This window comes from Aquarana catesbeiana, linkage group LG06 (genome assembly GCF_042186555.1).
Source record: "Aquarana catesbeiana isolate 2022-GZ linkage group LG06, ASM4218655v1, whole genome shotgun sequence".
Lineage (NCBI taxonomy): Eukaryota > Metazoa > Chordata > Amphibia > Anura > Ranidae > Aquarana > Aquarana catesbeiana.
Genome location: NC_133329.1, coordinates 378045390 through 378064902, shown reverse-complemented (window position 1 = coordinate 378064902; position 19513 = coordinate 378045390). Strand labels below are relative to the sequence as shown.

General features: G+C 41.3%; 1 protein-coding gene across 6 annotated transcripts in view; it reads right to left on the bottom strand.

Annotated features, from left to right (window-relative positions):
• The window catches only part of LRP1B (LDL receptor related protein 1B), a 2172167-nt gene that overhangs the window by 464073 nt on the left and 1688581 nt on the right, over window positions 1-19513 (bottom strand). For all 6 annotated transcript variants that reach the window (XM_073634235.1, XM_073634238.1, XM_073634240.1 and 3 more), the window contains exon 43: window positions 14785-14989. In XM_073634235.1, coding sequence (XP_073490336.1) covers window positions 14785-14989 — 205 coding nt within the window. The remainder of the gene's footprint in view (window positions 1-14784; window positions 14990-19513) is intronic.

The window sequence follows — 19513 nt, the reverse complement described above, 5'->3', positions numbered from 1 at the left end:
TTTGCATTGGTGTCAGTTTGTGACAGTTATAAGTGTTAGGGCAGTTAGGTTAGCCCCCTTTAGGTCTGGGGTACCCCCCTTTAGGTCCAGGGTACCCCCCTAACCCCCCCTAATAAAAGTTAACCCCTTGATCACCCCCCGTCGCCAGTGTCGCTAAGCGATCGTTTTTCTGATCGCTGTATTAGTGACACAGGTGACGCTAGTTAGGGAGGTAAGTATATAGGTTCGCTGTCAGTGTTTTATAGCGACAGGGACCCCCATATACTACCTACTAAAGGTTTTAACCCCCTGATTGCCCCCTAGTTAACCCTTTCACCAGCGATCACCGTATAAGTGTTACGGGTGACGCTGGTTAGTTAGTTTTTTTTTTTATAGTTTATTATAGTTTATTATAGTTTTAGGGCACCCGCCGTTTATTACCTTATAAAGGTTTAACCCCCTAATTGCCCGGCGGTGATATAAGTTACGTTTTTAGGATCAGATAAGGTCTGCGTCGCCCCAGTCAGCGTCAGGTTAGTGCCAGTACCACTAAAATCCACGCACGCAGCATACACCTCCCTTAGTGCTATAGTATCTGAACGGATCAATATCTGATCTGATCAGATCTATACTCCCCAGCAGTTTAGGGTTCCCATAAACGCAGTGTTAGTGGGATCAGCCCAGATACCTGCTAGCACCTGCGTTTTGCTTCTCGGCCCAGCCCAGCCCACCCAAGTGCAGTATCGATCGATAACTGTCACAAAACTCTAAGCACACATAACTGCAGCGTTTACAGAGTCAGGCCTGATCCCTGCGATCGCTAACAGTTTTTTGGTAGCAATTTGGATCAGTCGCTAACAGTCAGGAGCTTTTTTGCCTGTGAGTCTCACTAGTGTACCCCTAAATTTAGAGCCCAAAATGGCAAATCGAAGGTACACTAGTGAAGAGGCCTACAGGTTTCTGAGCATGACAGATAGTGAAGAGGAAGTCACTCATCTGTCAGATTCAGGCTCAGAATACGATCCTGTAGAGGACAGCGGCTCCATGACAGATAGCTCTGACGACAGAGTTGTGGTCCCTGCTAGGGTCAGGCGTACCAGACCCCAAACTTCTTCTGTCCTTGAAGTGCAAGAACCGCAGGGCTCTCGTATGGAGCAGAGAAGTACTAGTGCCGCTATTCCTTCTGGTGAACTGGCAAGCACCAGCGGCCTAGTACACCCTGGTCGTACATCCAGCATTGCAGTAACACTTGGTGACGTGGCGAGTCCCATAAGTGCAGTTCAAGCTGGCGAGGTGGCAAGCACAAGTAGTGTCCCGCTGCCACCAAGAAGACGAACACAGGCCCGTCGTGCCCATAGTGCCCTTCCTGCTGCATTCGCCAATCCGAATTGGGAACCCACCACTTCTGCAGCACCCGTACTTCCCCCTTTTACTGGCCAACCCGGAATTCAGGTGGAAACAGTTGACTTTACGCCACTGGATTTTTATTCGCTGTTTTTCACCGAAGATCTCTATAGATCTATTGTGGACCAAAGCAATTTGTACGCTGGTCAACACATCGCCACTATTCCCCAGTCCTCCCTTGCCAGAGATTGGAGACCAATTACGGTTTCTGAATTTAAGACCTTTCTGGGCCTTTCCCTCCTCATGGGCATAACTAAAAAGAGTGAGTTGCGTTCATATTGGTCCACTGACCCAATTCACCATATGCCCATGTTCTCTGCCTCCACGGCCAGGGCACGATACGAGCAGATTTTGCGGTTCATGCACTTCAACGACAATGAACTCTGTCGTCCTCGTGGAGACCCTGGATACGATCGGCTCTACAAAATTCGGCCCCTCGTAAACCACTTCAACCAGCGTTTTGCAGACTTGTTTACTCCCCATCAAGTTGTCTGCGTTGATGAGTCCCTGATTACATTTTCTGGCCGCTTGTCATTCAAACAGTACCTTCCCAGCAAGCGTGCCAGATACGGGGTCAAGATGTATAAGCTCTGTGACAGGGCCACAGGCTATACATGTAGATTTATGGTTTACGAGGGCAAAGATAGTCACGTAGAGCCGACAAACTGCCCTGGCTACATAGGAAGCGCTGGCAAGATAGTATGGGACTTGGTGTCACCCTTATTCAGAAAGGGGTACCACTTGTACGTGGACAATTATTACACAAGCGTGCCACTTTTTAGTCACCTTTTTGATCAACAGATTGGAGCATGTGGCACCGTGCGACCTAATCGCCGGGGCTTTCCCCAGCGGCTTGTAGATTCCCGTCTTAGGCTGGGGGAGAGAGCCTGCTTGCAGTGTAATAATTTGCTCGCTATGAAGTGGAGGGACAATAAGAATGTTTTCGTTCTTACCTCACTTCATGCAGACACGACGGTCCAAATGACTACGGCGACTGGTGTTGTGGAGAAACCCCTCTGTGTCCATGAATATAACCAAAATATGGGAGGGGTGGACCTCAACGACCAGTTGTTGGCGCCGTACCTAGTTGCCCGTAAGGCCAGACGCTGGTACAAAAAAGTGTCTGTTTATTTATTTCAATTGGCTTTTCTGAATGCTCATGTGCTATACAGAGCTTCAGGACGGACTGGATCCTTCCTTAAATTCCAGGAAGAGATCGTCAGAGCCCTTCTGTTTCCAGACGGTGCTCCACCTCACCTTCCCCAACCAAATGCAGTAAGCCGGCTGCATGAGAGGCATTTTGCTTATGTCCTCCAGAGTACCCCTACCCAACGAGCCCCCCAAAAAAGATGTTGTGTCTGCAGCAAAAGCGGATTTAGGTGTGACACCCGGTATTGTTGTCCCTCCTGTCCTGACAATCCTGGTCTATGCATTGGTGAATGTTTTGAACGCTACCATACACTAGTTGAGTATTAGCGTAGGGTACAGCACTGCACAGACTAGGACACACTTTCACAGGGTCTCCCAAGATGCCATCGCATTTTGAGAGACCCAAACCTGGTACCAGTTAAAAAAGTTAAAGTTACTAAAAAAGTGTAAAAATAAAAAATAAAAAATAAAAAAATAAAAATACAAAAAAAATATAAAATAAAAAAAACAAAAATAGTTGTTTTATTGTTCTCTCTCTATTCTCTCTCTATTGTTCTGCATTCTATACTGCAATGTTTTATTGTTATGTTTTTATCATGTTTGCTTTATAGGTATGCAATTTTTTTATACTTTGTTTTTTTATTGTTAACCACTTTTTTGTTTTCAGGTACGCCATTCAGCTGCAGAGGATTTATTTATCTTGACAGCAACAGCGTTTGCTCCCACGATACATAAAGCCGTGACTCCAGCGCTGTCGGAGGTGATTTCACCACCACAGTTACATACTTCAGCATATATGCCGAAGCGTGGGGACAGCAGTGGGTGGAGGAGCAATTTGCTCCTGCCTTTTGCGGGAGGATGCCCCCATGCTTTGGCATATATATATTTTAGGTAGGCACAGGTTGCGTTAAATGTTTTATTTTTTACTATGTTTTTTTTGTATTTGCTTTGCAGGTATGGAAAGTATTACTGTTATACTGTAATGTTACTTTGTTTTTTTGTTAACCTTCATTTGCTTAGCAGGTACGCCATTCAGTTGCAGGGCGGATTTATTTATCTTGACAGCAACAGCGTTTGCTCCCACGATACATAAAGCCGTGACTCCAGCGCTGTCGGAGGTGATTTCACCACCACAGTTACATACTTCAGCATATATGCCGAAGCGTGGGGGCAGCAGTGGGTGGAGGAGCGATTTGCTCCTAACTTTTGCGGGAGGATGCCCCCATGCTTCGGCATATATATATACGGTGCATGTATGCCCATCATTAGAAGTGGGTGGCTGAAGGGTGGTATTCTAATGGTGGGCATACCCACCGATCAATATCTTTTTTCGTTCAGCCCACAGGCTGCATGAAAAAAAAGTTTACAATATATGCCCAACAAGGACCAACAACGTACTGGTATGTTGCTGGACTTTGAGTGGTTATACCAGAATGATGCCTGCAGGTTTAGGTATCATCTTGGTATAATTCTTTTCAGCCAGCGGTCGGCTTTCATGTAAAAGCAATCCTAGCGGCTAATTAGCCTCTAGACTGCTTTTACAAGCAGTGGGAGGGAATGCCCCCCCCCACCGTCTTCCATGTTTTTCTCTGGCTCTCCTGTCCCAACAGGGAACCTGAGAATGCAGCCGGTGATTCGGCCAGCTGACCATAGAGCTGATCAGAGAACAGAATGGCTCCAAACATCTCTATGGGCTAAGAAATCAGAAGCTACGAGCATTTCATGACTTAGATTTCGCCAGATGTAAACAGCGCCATTGGGAAATTGGGAAAGCATTTTATCACACCGATCTTGGTGTGGTCAGATGCTTTGAGGGCAGAGGAGAGATCTAGGGTCTAATAGACCCCAATTTTTTCAAAAAAGAGTACCTGTCACTACCTATTGCTATCATAGGGGATATTTACATTCCCTGAGATAACAATAAAAATGATTAAAAAAAAATAAAAATGAAAGGAACAGTTTAAAAATAAGATAAAAAAAAAAAAATAATAATAAAGAAAAAATAAAAAAGCACCCCTGTCCCCCCCTGCTCTCGCGCAAAGGCAAACGCAAGCGTCGGTCTGGCGTCAAATGTAAACAGCAATTGCACCATGCATGTGAGGTATCACCATGAAGGTCAGATCGAGGGCAGTAATTTTAGCAGTAGACCTCCTCTGTAAATCTAAAGTGGTAACCTGTAAAGGCTTTTAAAGGCTTTTAAAAATGTATTTAGTTTGTCGCCACTGCATGTTTGTGCGCAATTTTAAAGCATGTCATGTTTGGTATCCATGTACTCGGCCTAAGATCATCTTTTTTATTTCATCAAACATTTGGGCAATATAGTGTGTTTTAGTGCATTAAAATTTTAAAAAGTGTGTTTTTTCCCAAAAAAATGCGTTTGAAAAATCGCTGCGCAAATGCTGTGTGAAAAAAAAAAATTAAACACCCACCATTTTAATCTGTAGGGCATTTGCTTTAAAAAAATATATAATGTTTGGGGGTTCAAAGTAATTTTATTGCAAAAAAAAATAATTTTTTCATGTAAACAAAAAGTGTCAGAAAGGGCTTTGTATTCAAGTGGTTAGAAGAGTGGGTGATGTGTGACATAAGCTTCTAAATGTTGTGCATAAAATGTCAGGACAGTTCAAAACCCCCCAAATGACCCCATTTTGGAAAGTAGACACCCCAAGCTATTTGCTGAGAGGCATGTCGAGTCCATGGAATATTTTATATTGTGACACAAGTTGCGGCAAAAAGACAAATTTTTTTTTTTTTTTTTGCACAAAGTTGTCACTAAATGATATATTGCTCAAACATGCCATGGGAATATGTGAAATTACACCCCAAAATAAATTCTGTTGCTTCTCCTGAGTACGGGGATACCACATGTGTGAGACTTTTTGGGAGCCTAGCCGCGTACGGGACCCCGAAAACCAAGCACCGCCTTCAGGCTTTCTAAGGGCGTAAATTTTTTATTTCACTCTTCACTGCCTATCACAGTTTCGGAGGCCATGGAATGCCCAGATGGCACAAACCCCCCCCCCCCCCAAATGACCCCATTTTGGAAAATAGACACCCAAAGCTATTTGCTGAGCGGTATAGTGAGTATTTTGCAGACCTCACTTTTTGTCACAAATTTTTGAAAATTGAAAAAAGAAAAAAAAAATACATTTTTCTTGTCTTCCTTCATTTTCAAAAACAAATGAGAGCTGCAAAATACTCACCATGCCTCTCAGCAAATAGCTTGGGGTGTCTACTTTCCAAAATGGGGTCATTTTGGGGGGTTTTGTGCTATCTTGGCATTTTATGGCCTTCGAAACTGTGATAGGTAGTGAGGAGTGAAATCAAAAATGTATGCCCTTAAAAATCCTGAAGGCGGTGCTTGGTTTTCGGGGCCCAGTACACGGCTAGGCTCCCAAAAAGTCCCACACATGTGGTATCCCCATACTCAGGAGAAGCAGCTAAATGTATTTTGGGGTGCAATTCCACATATGCCCATGGCCTGTGTGAGCAATATATCATTTAGTGACAACTTTGTGCTAAAAAAAAAAAAAAAAAAATTGTCACTTTCCCGCAACTTGTGTCAAAAAATAAAATATTCCATGGACTCAACATGCCTCTCCGCAAATAGCTTGGGGTGTCTACTTTCCAAAATGGGGTCATTTGGGGGGGGTTGTGCCATCTGGGCATTTTATGGCCTTTAAAACTGTAATAGGTAGTGAGGAGTGAAATCAAAAATTTACGCCCTTAGAAATCCTGAAGGCAGTGATTGGTTTTCGGGGCCCCGTACGCCGCTAGGCTCCCAAAAAGTCCCACACATGTGGTATCCCCGTACTCAGGAGAAGCAGCTGAATGTATTTTGGGGTGCAATTCCACATATGCCCATGGCCTGTGTGAGCAATATATCATTTAGTGACAACTTTTTGTAATTTTTTTTTTTTTTGTCATTATTCAATCACTTGGGACAAAAAAAATAAATATTCAATGGGCTCAACATGCCTCTCAGCAATTTCCTTGGAGTGTCTACTTTCCAAAATGGGGTCATTTGGGGGGGGGGTTGTACTGCTCTGCCATTTTAGTACCTCAAGAAATGACATAGGCAGTCATAAACTAAAAGCTGTGTAAATTCCAGAAAATGTACCCTAGTTTATAGACGCTATAACTTTTGCGCAAACCAATAAATATACGCTTATTGACATTTTTTTTACCAAAGACATGTGGCCGAATACATTTTGGCCTAAATGTATGACTAAAATTGAGTTTATTGGATTTTTTTTATAACAAAAAGTAGAAAATATCATTTTTTTTCAAAATTTTCGGTCTTTTTCCGTTTATAGCGCAAAAAATAAAAACGGCAGAGGTGATAAAATACCATCAAAAGAAAGCTCTATTTGTGGGAAGAAAAGGACGCAAACTTCATTTGGGTACAGCATTGCATGACCGTGCAATTAGCAGTTAAAGCAACGCAGTGCCAAATTGTAAAAAGTGCTCTGGTCAGGAAGGGGATAAATCCTTCCGGGGCTGAAGTGGTTAACAACAAATAGAGAGGTCAAAAGGGTGAGGCCAAGCTGGATTTTTAACCACTTCTATACCGTGGGCCGTCATATGACGTCCTCATCTTTCAGTAGTGATATCTGAATGATGGTTGCAGCTGCAACCATTATCCAGATATCATTTTTTTTCAGCCAGCGATTCTCTACACCATAAGAACAATCATAGTGGCTCTTCAGCTGCTTGATGATTCTTACCGGTGGCAGGAGGGGACATACCCCTCCCTCCGCCCTCCGGTGCTTCTCTGGTGCTTCTCCAGTGCGGGCAAACGGCAAGCCGGAGAAGGAATCTGCCGGCGCCGGAAGAAAGCCATAGAGAAAAACGATAATCCCCGGTAATCTCTATGACTCTTGGAGGCCCGGGCACGACGTTATGACATCACGTCCGAGCCGGCAGAAGTAAACAAAGCCTGGGACACGGCAGGAAGGCCTGAGATCCTTCATTTTTTTTTTTTTTTTGATCACCGTGTTTCCAGCCACATCTCTCCATAAAGAGGACCTGTCATGCACTATTCCTATTACAATTGATGTTTAAATTCCTTGTAATAGTAATAAAAGTGATCACAATTTTTTTTTTTTAAGGGAATGTGTAAAAATAATTTTTTTTTAAATAAAATAAACAATAAAAAAAAAATTAAAGCGCCTTTGTCCCCGCAAGCTCTCACGCAGAACAAACGCATACGTAGATTGCGCCCGCATATGTAAATGAAGTTCAAACCACACATGTGAGTTATCACTGCGAACGTTAGAGCAAGAGCAACAATTCTAGTCAAAGACCTCTTCTGTAACACTAAACATGTAACCTGTAAAAAGATGTAAAGCGTCGCCCATGGAGATTTTTAAGTACCGAAGTTCGGTGCCATACCACGAGTGTGCGCAATTTTAAAGCGTGACATGTGAGGTATCTACTTACTCGGCATAACATCATCTGTCACATTATACAAAAAATTGGGCTAACTTTATTGTTTTGTTTTGTTTTGTTTTTTTTATTCATGAAAGTGTTTTTTTTTTACCGAAAAAATCTTGTTTAAAAAAGTACTGCGCAAATACCGTGTGACATAAAAAGTTGCAATGACTAGGTGACAAATTATCGCCCTATATCACTTATTAATGTGGATTTGAAATTATTAACCAAAATCTACGCTAATAGACTTAATACCTTCCTAGCAAAATATGTCCATATAGATCAGGTGGGCTTTGTCCCGGGGCGACAGGCGGCAGATCAAATTCGCAGGGCCGTAGACATTATATCTTTGCTCCACTCGGATTGGGATGGCTTAGGAACCAGACGGGGAATGTTGTTGTCATTAGACCTTCATAAGGCCTTTGATTCCCTTTCTTGGCCTTTTTTGTTTCACATTTTGAGAAAATGGAATTTTGGATCTAAATTCCTTTCTCTATTATCTGTACTGTACTCTACCCCCTCAGCTAACATTGTAGCTTTTGGCCACAAATCAGATCTGCTACAAATTAGAACAGGAACCAGGCAAGGCTGTCCCCTTTCACCACTCTTATTCATAGTTGCTATAGAAACAGTGGCGATTGCCATCAGGTCTGATCCTAATATACATGGTGTATACAGTGGAGGCAGAGATCATAAGTGTGCATTATTTGCAGATGATCTTTTATTATTCATCACAGACCCTATTACGACCCTGCCTAACTTGGCTTCACTACTTTTTGACTTTGGAATGGTATCAGGCCTGAGGGTCAATCAGTCTAAATCAGAGGCAATGGATATTAATCTACCTACCTCAACCCTGACCTCTGTACGCGCTTCTTTTCCATTTAGGTGGTGCAAACAGGCCCTTCCCTACCTAGGTGTAAAACTCACCCCAGACATATCTACCCTATACAAGGCTAATTACGCCCCTCTTCTCTCTTCCACGATGGAGGACTTAAAGAATTGTCAAAACCATAGTCTTTCTTGGCTGGGCAGGATAAGTACCGTCAAAATGATGACCCTTCCTAGAATTCTTTATTATTTTAGGTCCCTTCCGATTTCAGTTCCTACAACATTTTTTAAAAAACTCCAATCATTAACTTTCAAATTCATCTGGAGCCGGGGAGGTTGCAGGGTGGCTCGATCTTCCTTGTATGTCTCAAAGGGACAGGGTGGATTAGGGGTACCACACTTTTTACGTTACTATAGAGCGGCCCAGTTGGCACAACTTTACCAAATTTATTCTACGTCCTATCGCCCTGATTGGGTTAACCTAGAGGCACAAGCGAGCTCTCCTCTCCCTATGGACCTTCTAATGTGGCTACCTTCTAAGGAACGCAGAGCCATTCTGAGCCCCTCTCTATCTCACTCACTGAACCTCTGGGATAGGATGTGCAAAATATACTCTCTTAGGTCGCCACATACTCCAGTTGCCCCCATTTTTGGGAACCCGCACTTTCCCCCGGGGACAACACCCACAACAGTTTGCTTGGTGGATCAATAAAGGCTTGTACAAGATAGCACATTTTATAGATCACAAGGGCATCAGAAAACCCTCCTATTTTCGAGACACTCTAGATATGCCCCCGACCGAGTCCTTTCGACTCTCCCAAATCACTTATTACTTACATTCACTATGCAGAGACCAGGGGGACATCACCACTAGAACGTCCTATGAAAATAAATGCCTAAGAGGGCCTGAAACGCGAGGTAGTATTTCAGAGTTATATGTTCTACTAACAGACCAAGGCTCTAAACTTCCCTACCAATTAGCTTGGGAGGCGGACCTGGGGGAGACGATTGATGAGGACACTTGGTCCAAGTGGTCAGCCATGGTACACAGGGGAATTCTGAACACTTCTCTAGTAGAGGCGAACTATAAGGTATTGTCACGATGGTATCTAGTTCCGACACGGATAACCAAAATCTACCCAGACGCATCGCCTCTCTGTTTCAGGAGGTGTGGCCAAGAGGGCACAATGCTCCACACCTGGTGGACATGTCCGAAGGTCAAGAGATTTTGGATAAGACTTTTTAATCTGGTTTATTCAGTGACTGGAGTGAACATACCTAAAAATGTTAAGACGGCATTATTCTCTGATCTCTCGAGCGAAATACCCAGGCATCTCAGATCCCTTATCTTTTTTATCCTCCTAGCAGCCAAGATAACCATAGCGCGAGCATGGAAAACTCCCCTGATAAATTTGGCATTAGTTAAAAACAAAATTTCTTGGATCATGATAAATGAAAAATTAACTAGTATTCTTCGCGACCAACAAGATAGATTTGAAAGGGTTTGGAACCCTTGGATTAGGTACCTCCAGTCGCCGTGAGGGGCGGGTCAGAGGCTTGGAGCGTGGAGATCGTTTGCACACTCTACTTCTTCTTCTCTTTTCTTTTCTTCCTTTTCTTTCTTTCCCCCTTTCCTCTTCTTTTCTTTCTACATACAAACAATTACTTTGTCCCCACAGTGGGGTTATCATACGCATGACATCGGGCTCTACAGTATATTAATCCTAGAGTATACCTAATACCTAAGTTTTCTGTTATAACCCCAAGTTGGGAAATTGAACTACATTACATGACAGTCCCTCTTCAGGGAATTTCACTGTAATATCTTCTACGTGTGTTAAGCGTCTTAGGTGCCTTAGCACAGTTATATAATGAGCCATTCACGCTACTTTGAGATTCACTATTGTAATAATACTGTTGACACGAAACCTGTATCAATGTGAACCCTGTTATCTGTTAAAATTTGATTTCAATAAAAACATTGGAAAACAAAAAGTTGCAATGACTGCCATTTTATTCCCTAGGGTATCTGCTAAAATAAATATATATATTTATTTATATAATGTTTGGGAGTTCTGAGTAATTTTCAAGCAAAGAAATTATGATTTTTACATGTAGGAGAGAAGTGCTAGAATAGCCCCAGTATGGAAGTGGTTAAAGAACAGCTGCCTTCAGACCACCTGCCCTCATCTATCCATTAGAATGCATGTGCCTCCACTGTGGGGACACTTATAGTTTAGTGTTACAACCACAGATACCAGGGTTCCGTGATGAGGCTCTGTGGCTTACGCATGTGTTTGCAAATGCGTGCGGACTAAACCCCTGTTTTTAACGCATACTGTTAGACAGCTTCATTTGGTTGTGTGCGAGCTGGTTGATAAGTAGGCTTGGGTTTTTCCTGGGCATTCCCCAGGCTTTGTTGCGATCGGCTAGTATGAAGGAGGCATTCACCCACTGTGCACAATCAGTGATGACACCCTCAGCTCCTTCCTCACTGGCTGTGATTGACAGCAGCAGTAATCAATGGCTCCCACTGCTGCCTCTGAGCCAGCAAGGAGAGAGACAGAGCAGCAATGCTGCTCTTGGGCACAGTGTTGGATCGAGATCAGGTTTAGGTAAGTATAAGGGGGGCTGGGGGGCTCAAAAGGTTTTTTTACCTTAATGTGGAGAATGCATTAAGGTAAAAAAAAACTTTTGCTTTAAGAACCACTTCAATTTAGGGCAAATTTGCTGTTTACTTTACAAGGGAAGTTGCACCTAAGAAGGGGATTTCACCATAAGGTGAAGCAAAGTACTTATATTATCCATTCTTGTGCAAGCACATTTTTTCTTGCACATGATTGGGTATTCTTTGCTAAATGAAACCTCGCCACATCCACTAAGCTCTGGGGAAAATTCCCTTGCAGAATACAACTTCCCATGCAAAGTGAACAGCCTGTTTGCCTTTGATAGATCAGCCCCTGGACATCAGAAGCAGGAGTGCCTTGCATGATCTCACGTGTACAGCTTTGAGGCTACAGAACACAGGTGCCTAGGCCCAGGAAGTGCACCACTATTTTTTTATGGAGTAGTTCAACATAAAGGAAGATTTTTTAGGATTCGGTTTAGGCACAATTAACATTTTTAGACGTTCCCTATAAGACAGAAACTTTTCTCTACTTGAGTCCAGTTCCACTTTGAACTGATGTTTTGATATTAAGCTGATATTTGGATACATCACAGAACACCATGGGGTTGATTTACTAATGGCAAATACACTGTGAACTTTTCAAGTTGCTTCAGAGCCTAGTAAATAAGCAGAAGCTCTGCTGACTTCCATCATCCAATTATGTGCAAGCTGTTTTTTTTTTTTTTTCCCTTGCATGTGATTGGGTATGCTTTGAAAAGGGAAGATTTACTTCATTTTCTAAGCTCTGGAGCAATTACACATGCAGAGTGCAACTGTGCTTTGCAAAGTGCACAGTCTATTTGCCTCTAGTAAATCAACCCCTATGGGTTATCTAGACAGACAGTCAACACACATTGGGGTAAATTTATTAAAATGGGTGCACTCTGAGTCTGGTGCAGCTTTGCATGGTAGCCAATCAGCTTCCAACTTCAGCTTTTTCAATTAAGCTTTGGAAATAAAACCTGGAAGCTGATTGGTTTTCAATGCAGAAGTGAGCCTGATTTTGCATTCTCCAGCTTTAATAAATAAATCCCATTGTCCAGAACTGTTCCACGGTTGTCACAATCAAGAAATCCACCCTGAGAAATGGTATGCAGCAAATGCTGGCGTGCAGATTGACAAGAATTGGCTGCACAAAGGCTGCAACAGATCAGCGGCACAGAGATGCAGAAAAAGATGAAAAATGTGTGAAAAAAATTGACACTTGTTTATAATACACAGTGCTTTATCAAACTAAATGTCATTCAGCTAGGGTTTACATCGACCTTAAAATAATACAATATTAATATACACTAGAACTACAAGTGTTTCAACTTAGTTTTCTCTTGATCCATAACTAAGCTACTGTATGTTCATCATTGTCGGGATTGGTAGAAATAAACCATTTTGACATCAGATGATTTGACTTTGGCATGACTACAGCTCAAGGTAAGGACAAAGAAGAGATAAAGAAAAACTACATTTCATTTGCCGTTAGCACTTGTAATCTAGCCCCGAGTCATGCTTATACAATAATATAGGAATAGGAATGCTGGATATGAAATGTGATTCAATAATAGATTGGCCTCAGGAATCTCAAACATGTCGTGTAGGGAAAAGGAAAAATAAAATTGAGTTCTTCTGGCAAGATCTGAGCAAGAATCACAAAGACCAATAACATTGTTTAAAACCGGTAAATAAAGACCATTGCTGATGATATTTTAGTTTTGGGTGCACCTGACCATCACATGTATATGAGCTTTGAGGACATCCTATTCCAAAACAATTTGCTTTGATGTGGAGCTCCTTGCCCCCACGACTTTGCAGCTTTAACAACCTCCATTCTTCTGAAAAGGCTTTCTGCAAGTCTGTGGGAATTTGTGCCTATTCATCCTAAATGGCATTTGCTAGGTCAGGTACTCGTGCTGATCGAAAAGGACTGGGTCACAATCAGCATTTCAATTCATCCCAAAAGTTTTCAGTAGGGTTGAGGTCAGGGCTCGGAGCAGGCCACATGAGGTCCTCAACACCGAATGCATTAAACCAAGTCTTTATAGACCTGGCTTTATGCGCTTGAACTTACTAATTTGAAGGGGTGTCTGCATATATTTGGCCATATAGCCTACCCACAGTACTAGCACAGTTATAACAGTTTGGGCACAAGTTTTGTATTTTTAACAAAAAAAAAGAAAAAAAAAACAAGCTTTGTATTTATGACTACAGCTATACCATATCTTTACTAGAGAGGATATGCAAAGATGAGGCACTGTTTCAAACCCTGTAAATACTCCTCGGTCTCGGCTGTAAGAAAATCAGGTGCCAGCCAAAGGGAGCCCATCGGTTCTCTGTATTTCTGTATTGCAACAAACAGGCACTCGTAGCAAGTATTCATTGAGCCAGAATAAGCACAACAAGAGCCACCACTTATAGACCACCCCCTGTGATGTGTTTCACCCTTATGGGCTTAGTTGTAGGGTTCGCTCAAAAAGGGTCCGTCTGTGGGTAGGGACTTTCAGGTGCTAACTCTGGCTCAATAATGACTTACTAAGAATAGCATCATTGGTGTTCTGCTGCCTGTTTTTTTCAATATCCTCACTAGAGTTCTAGAGTGAGCCTTTTTCATTCCTCAAGCATGTGAACATAGAGGTACCTTCAGCTGTTTCAAATGTGCTCATCCTTTTTTTGAGACAAGAAATCTAAGCAGAATAAATGGCATTAATGCTGATATGTTCTCTGTCTACAGTCAAGAACTAAGCAGATGTATGGAGAGAACAGTGGTATGTGACAACGACAGACAAGTCTATGATGTGTGGACTGCAATAAGTGAACACAGCTCCACGATGGTCAGTAGGAAGGCAGTAGACATGTTCATCCTGAAGTCCCTGCTGTTTTTTTTCCTCCCACTAAACTTTCTTTATCACCAATTGCATTCAAACTTACAAACCAGGCTGAAGTGTAATTGGAGGCTTTGGGAAACATATCTAAGTTTTTTTCCATCAGCCTTTTTATTGTGAAAGACAACAAGCAGGGTGTACCAGCAACAACCGCAGCAGATGCTTTCCAGGATCACCAGGCAACAGACAAAATGAATTAGAGAGGATTAGTGGGCCACAAAATGTCTGGATCAAACACGAAGCTACTTTAAAGCAGGATTTGCTCCCTGTATGCTTGTTGAGGTTTTATTTTTAATAAATTGTAACTTTTACTGTAAAATACATAAAAAATGAAAGAGCTGTGAAAAAAAGAAACAACCTATAAATGCATCTTTTGATGTTCTTTATCGCATCAATAAAAATGTTATGCTTTTTTCTTTTCACTTTGTATACAATTATTTTACTTACATATCTGTGGGATCCATCATATTCACACCTCTCTATCTTCCCCAGGCTGCCATCAGAATAGTACAATTTTTCTGCAGAGTGGTCAATGGTCAGGCCATTTGGAGTGACAATGTCGGTACTAACAATCACCTGGGCATTCTTCCCAGATAAGGTGGACCTCATGATGCTGGGGTGCTGCTCGTTCCAGTTTGTCCAGAACATTAAACTGTGGAGATAAAGGGAGTAAAGAGGCTTATATTCAATGTACACTTTAATGTGATCACAGGCAAAGTACATACAAAGAGTCTGGTTTATTATAGAACTATAGACTGTTCAATTAGCAAAATGAATATTCACTAAGCTTAGCAAATAAGGTGAAGCTGTGTTCACTTCAACAAACCAAACATGTTCTAATAAAAATCCTAGTTTGGATTTTGCTCACAATTGGGTGAGGAAACACAGGTTTACCTTATTTACTAACAAACACCTCGCCAAGCAAGCAGCCTCTACCTCTTAAGTAAATTAACCCCAATGAATCAAGCCTGATCTCTATGATGAGCAGATTGGACTAAAGGTTGATTCTGTTTTGTCCCATCTGATAAATTAAATCTGTATATTGAGACAGCAAGATTTTGAACGTTGTGCTCATTGGGGGTTATTTACGAAAGGCAAATCCACGTTGCACTACAAGTGCACTTGGAAGTGCAGTCGCTGTAGATCCAAGGGAGACATGCAAGGAAAATAAAAAACAGCATTTTAGCTTGCACATGATTGGATGATGATTTCAGATCTTCCCCTCAGATCTACAGTGACTGTACTTCCAAGTGCATTTGTAGTGCAAAGTAGATTTGTCTTTCGTAAATAACCCCCATTGTCTTTATTTACCTACCTTGGGAAAGAAAAAATGTTAAGCAATAATATTTAGCATGCATCCTATGTTGGTAAAAAAAAAAAGTATATATAAAGCCAATACATGTTCCTTGTTTTGGATATAGCAGTGAATGGTTCGGAACCTTACTTTTTCCAATTTATTTATTTATTTATATTAGTCTATGCTCCGTCGGGGGAGATATCCACTAAATCAGCACCAGGGGTGGTGCTTACTGTGAACATGTCCCTTGTCCTTCTAGTACTGCAGGGGCTAATATGAGCTCCTGGACCTGTTACAGACATATTGTCGTTAAAATTGCCAACTATACCTGCCCTTTATGCCCCCTCCTCCGTTCATAAAAGATGTACTATGCCTTCCTGCAATGGAGGTTGTCTATGAATGGAGGAAGCAGACCTTTTTTATCCATCCACTTGTCCCCCATTCAGAAAGCGCTTTTCGATGCAGGAAGCAATAGACACTTTTCATTCAATGTAAGTACTGTCCCTGGTACTGATTTAACCACTTCACGCAAAATGATGTACCCGTATGTCTGTACTTTGATGCTAAATACCGGGGCTATGGCAGCAGCTAGCTGCTATAACCCCAGTATTTTCAGGAACGCTGTGCATTTCTCTTTAAGATAAAAGTGGTCTCCACAGCGGATTCAACGCGAGATCACTTTTATCGGTGGTGGGGTGGGTGCCCACCTCCCGGACCCGCCGGTAGCAGTGGAGACGATCGCGTCCTCTCCCATGGATGCCTGGCTGCCGGATGAGGGGAAGATGGCCCCTGCTCGGCTCCATGGCATGGGAGGGCAGAAGTTACGTCAAATGTCACTTCCGCCCATAGCTCTTAAAGGAGATTTTTTTTTCAATTATTATTATTTTTTTTTTATTGCATTTTAGTGTAAATATGAGATCTGAGGTCTTTTTGACCCCAGATCTCATATTTAAGAGGTCCTGTCATGCTCGCAGAAGCGAATGCATACGTGAGTAGCGCCTGCATATGAAAACGGTGTTCAAACTACACATATGAGGTATCGCCGCGATTGTTAGAGCAAGAGCAATAATTCTAGCCCTAGACCTCCTCTGTAACTCAATACTGGTAGTAATATGTATACATTTTTAAACATCACCTATGGAGATTTTTAAGGGTAAAAGTTTGTTGCTATTCCACAAGTGGGTACAATTTTGAAAAATGACATGTTGGGTATCAATTTACTCAGCGTAACAATCTTTCACAATCTAAAAAAAATCGGGCTAACTTTACTGTTGTCTTATCTTTTAATTCAAATAAGTGTATTTTTTCCAAAAAAAGTGCACTTGTAAGACCACTGTGCAAAATAGATAAATATATATATAACACTTAAGTTTTAACTTCCTATCCCAGAGACACTTTGGGAAGTAAAAGGATATCCCTTAAACAGGTGTCACCAGAATAATTTAGCTTTTACAAGATTTACTCTCACCTTCTGTTCCTGCGATAATACAAACATTTTGGGTTTGCCTCTACACTCTGGGGATTCCACTACTTACCAGGACAAACATGGATGGTGAATTAACCCAGTGGGCACTTAGACATCAACAAAAAGACACACAGGGTTTCTAGTTCTTACCACTCTACCCAAAACTGAATAAAACATTTTTTTAGCCTATACCTACGCTAAGTCAGGTTAAAAATATATCTATCAGGGAGCTAGATGCCCTACTGTATCTGTATTATATAGTTTCACGGAAAATTACCAAAGTCAGCTCTAGTGCTGGCTCTTGCAAGAATCAGGGAAAACAATACAGCCAGATTAATATTCAGCATTTAAATGGTGAAGGACCGTCTTACGGTTGCAATAGATATTTCAGTTTTGGAGAAGAAAATGAATTGCCCCTTGCAAGAAACAACACTACAAATCTAAATGTGTTCAAGTGAACTGTTCAAATGTTAATTTAACACATGGCTTCCACTTCATGTGTGTAGTGTTCCACTTAAATATATAGTCCATGACAGCATTTATCACTATGTCTCAGAGAAGATGTGAATAGCGGTCTAAGACATGTCCTCAAGGGTATCAAGTATACCATACAATAAATAATGAATGATCCTTGAACTTAGCATTTGTTTTAATGTCATAAACAACATTACACTAAATGAAATGTAGCTTTGGATGAGCGGGCTGACATGATTACATTTAGACAAACACATGGCTCTTCTCAATGTGAATAATGTGGCAATGGGTCATTAGGCTTTAAAACTAATAACGCAAAACAGCTGAGGTGGTTATTAAAAAACCCTTTAAGGAGTTGATGGGTTTGGATTCATTGGGGATATTCCTGAGATGTCTATGTTTTGTTGTATCTTTTATTCTAGGGTCATTAAATATAATACATTTCACACAAAAATAAAAAATAAATTCAATAGAAATCAATTAACGTGAAATGGACTGTTTCAGTGCTATATTAGCTTGTTGGACTTAGGGTCATAGTGTTCAGATTTACACTGATAAATGCACAATAAATCTATTTCTGATTTACATTAAAGAGCACATATCTAAGCACATTGTGGCCTAGATTATTTCTTCAGAAAAGCTAAAGAATACCTTCCGACTAGACTTTCTTTAAATCAAGGCAACCAATCACAACCATGGGGAAAACTAAAAGATGCCTATGATTGGTTGTCTTCATGGTTTAGTCACGGTTTCAAATATAATTGCACAGTACAAGTGTAAAACAATATAGTATACATTAATTATCTACACTAGATGTCTTTCAAAAGTTTTCTTGTTAACAGGGATCTTGATTAATTTTAAAGATGTATCTTTGGGCTGGCAAGACAAGGCACAGAGGTTGGAAGAGCCACTCTTCTAAAAGATACTTCCATAGCCATTCACAATCTTTTTGCATAAGTGTATGAGTGTTTTCAGGGAAACAATAATTATCGCCCATGAGAATCTATTTTGGGCAATTGATTTTTTTTTCTCATGACCAGTTGGTGGGGCAGAAGAACCAATAAGGCATATTTAAAGACAGTGTTTTGTAAGAAGAATCCTCTAAGTAGCCAGGTCATCTGACCACCATCTCATGTTCAAGGCTAGCCTTGTTCTTATGGCACCCACAGACAGCATGGGCAGAAGCTAGCAGTTTAAACACATCTGTTGTGAAGCTTTTGTTCTGTTGTGTATGTAGAGAATGTTGAAATGTCAACATTTCTAAATCTAGCTTGAAGCTGGTTTGCTTGTCTACTGAAGTATTGAAGTTCACCTAAGTCTTAAAAAGTGGTAAAAGAGTTTCAAAACTGGTCCTCACCGATCTCTCTAGCCGCTGATACTAAGAAGTAATTCACTATCAAACATATAGATTACTATAGATTACAACAAAGACTTTAAAGCTAAACTCGAGACTTGATCTCAGGCTGGCATAGTTGTACAGACCGCTCACCAGTATTGAAATTGCTGACTCTGATTCAACTTCCCACAGAATGCCCTGGAAGATGCCTCATCCAGAATAATCTAGGCCTTTCCTCATCAGCCTGACTGTCCCTGACCCAGCCCTATTGTTTGGATTCCAGTTATTTCAATTATTGCTGGTTAAGCATCACATGTGGGTATTACCTAGGATGGTCTGCCTAGGTTAGTTCACTCCTCCAGACTTACATCCACCCATCAAAGCATGAAGTGAATTATCTTATCGATTTAAGGATATCAGTTTGTTTAAAAAGTGGAGTACCCTTTGAAAGACGGGGCCACATAATTGTATTTATTTTTCCCAGATGTTGTCATCCAACTACTTAACATTTATCTTTATCTCTAAACATTATTATTTATCTATTCACACTTGAACATTTTGAAACACATTTTCATAAGCACTAAACAAATCAACATCAAGATTC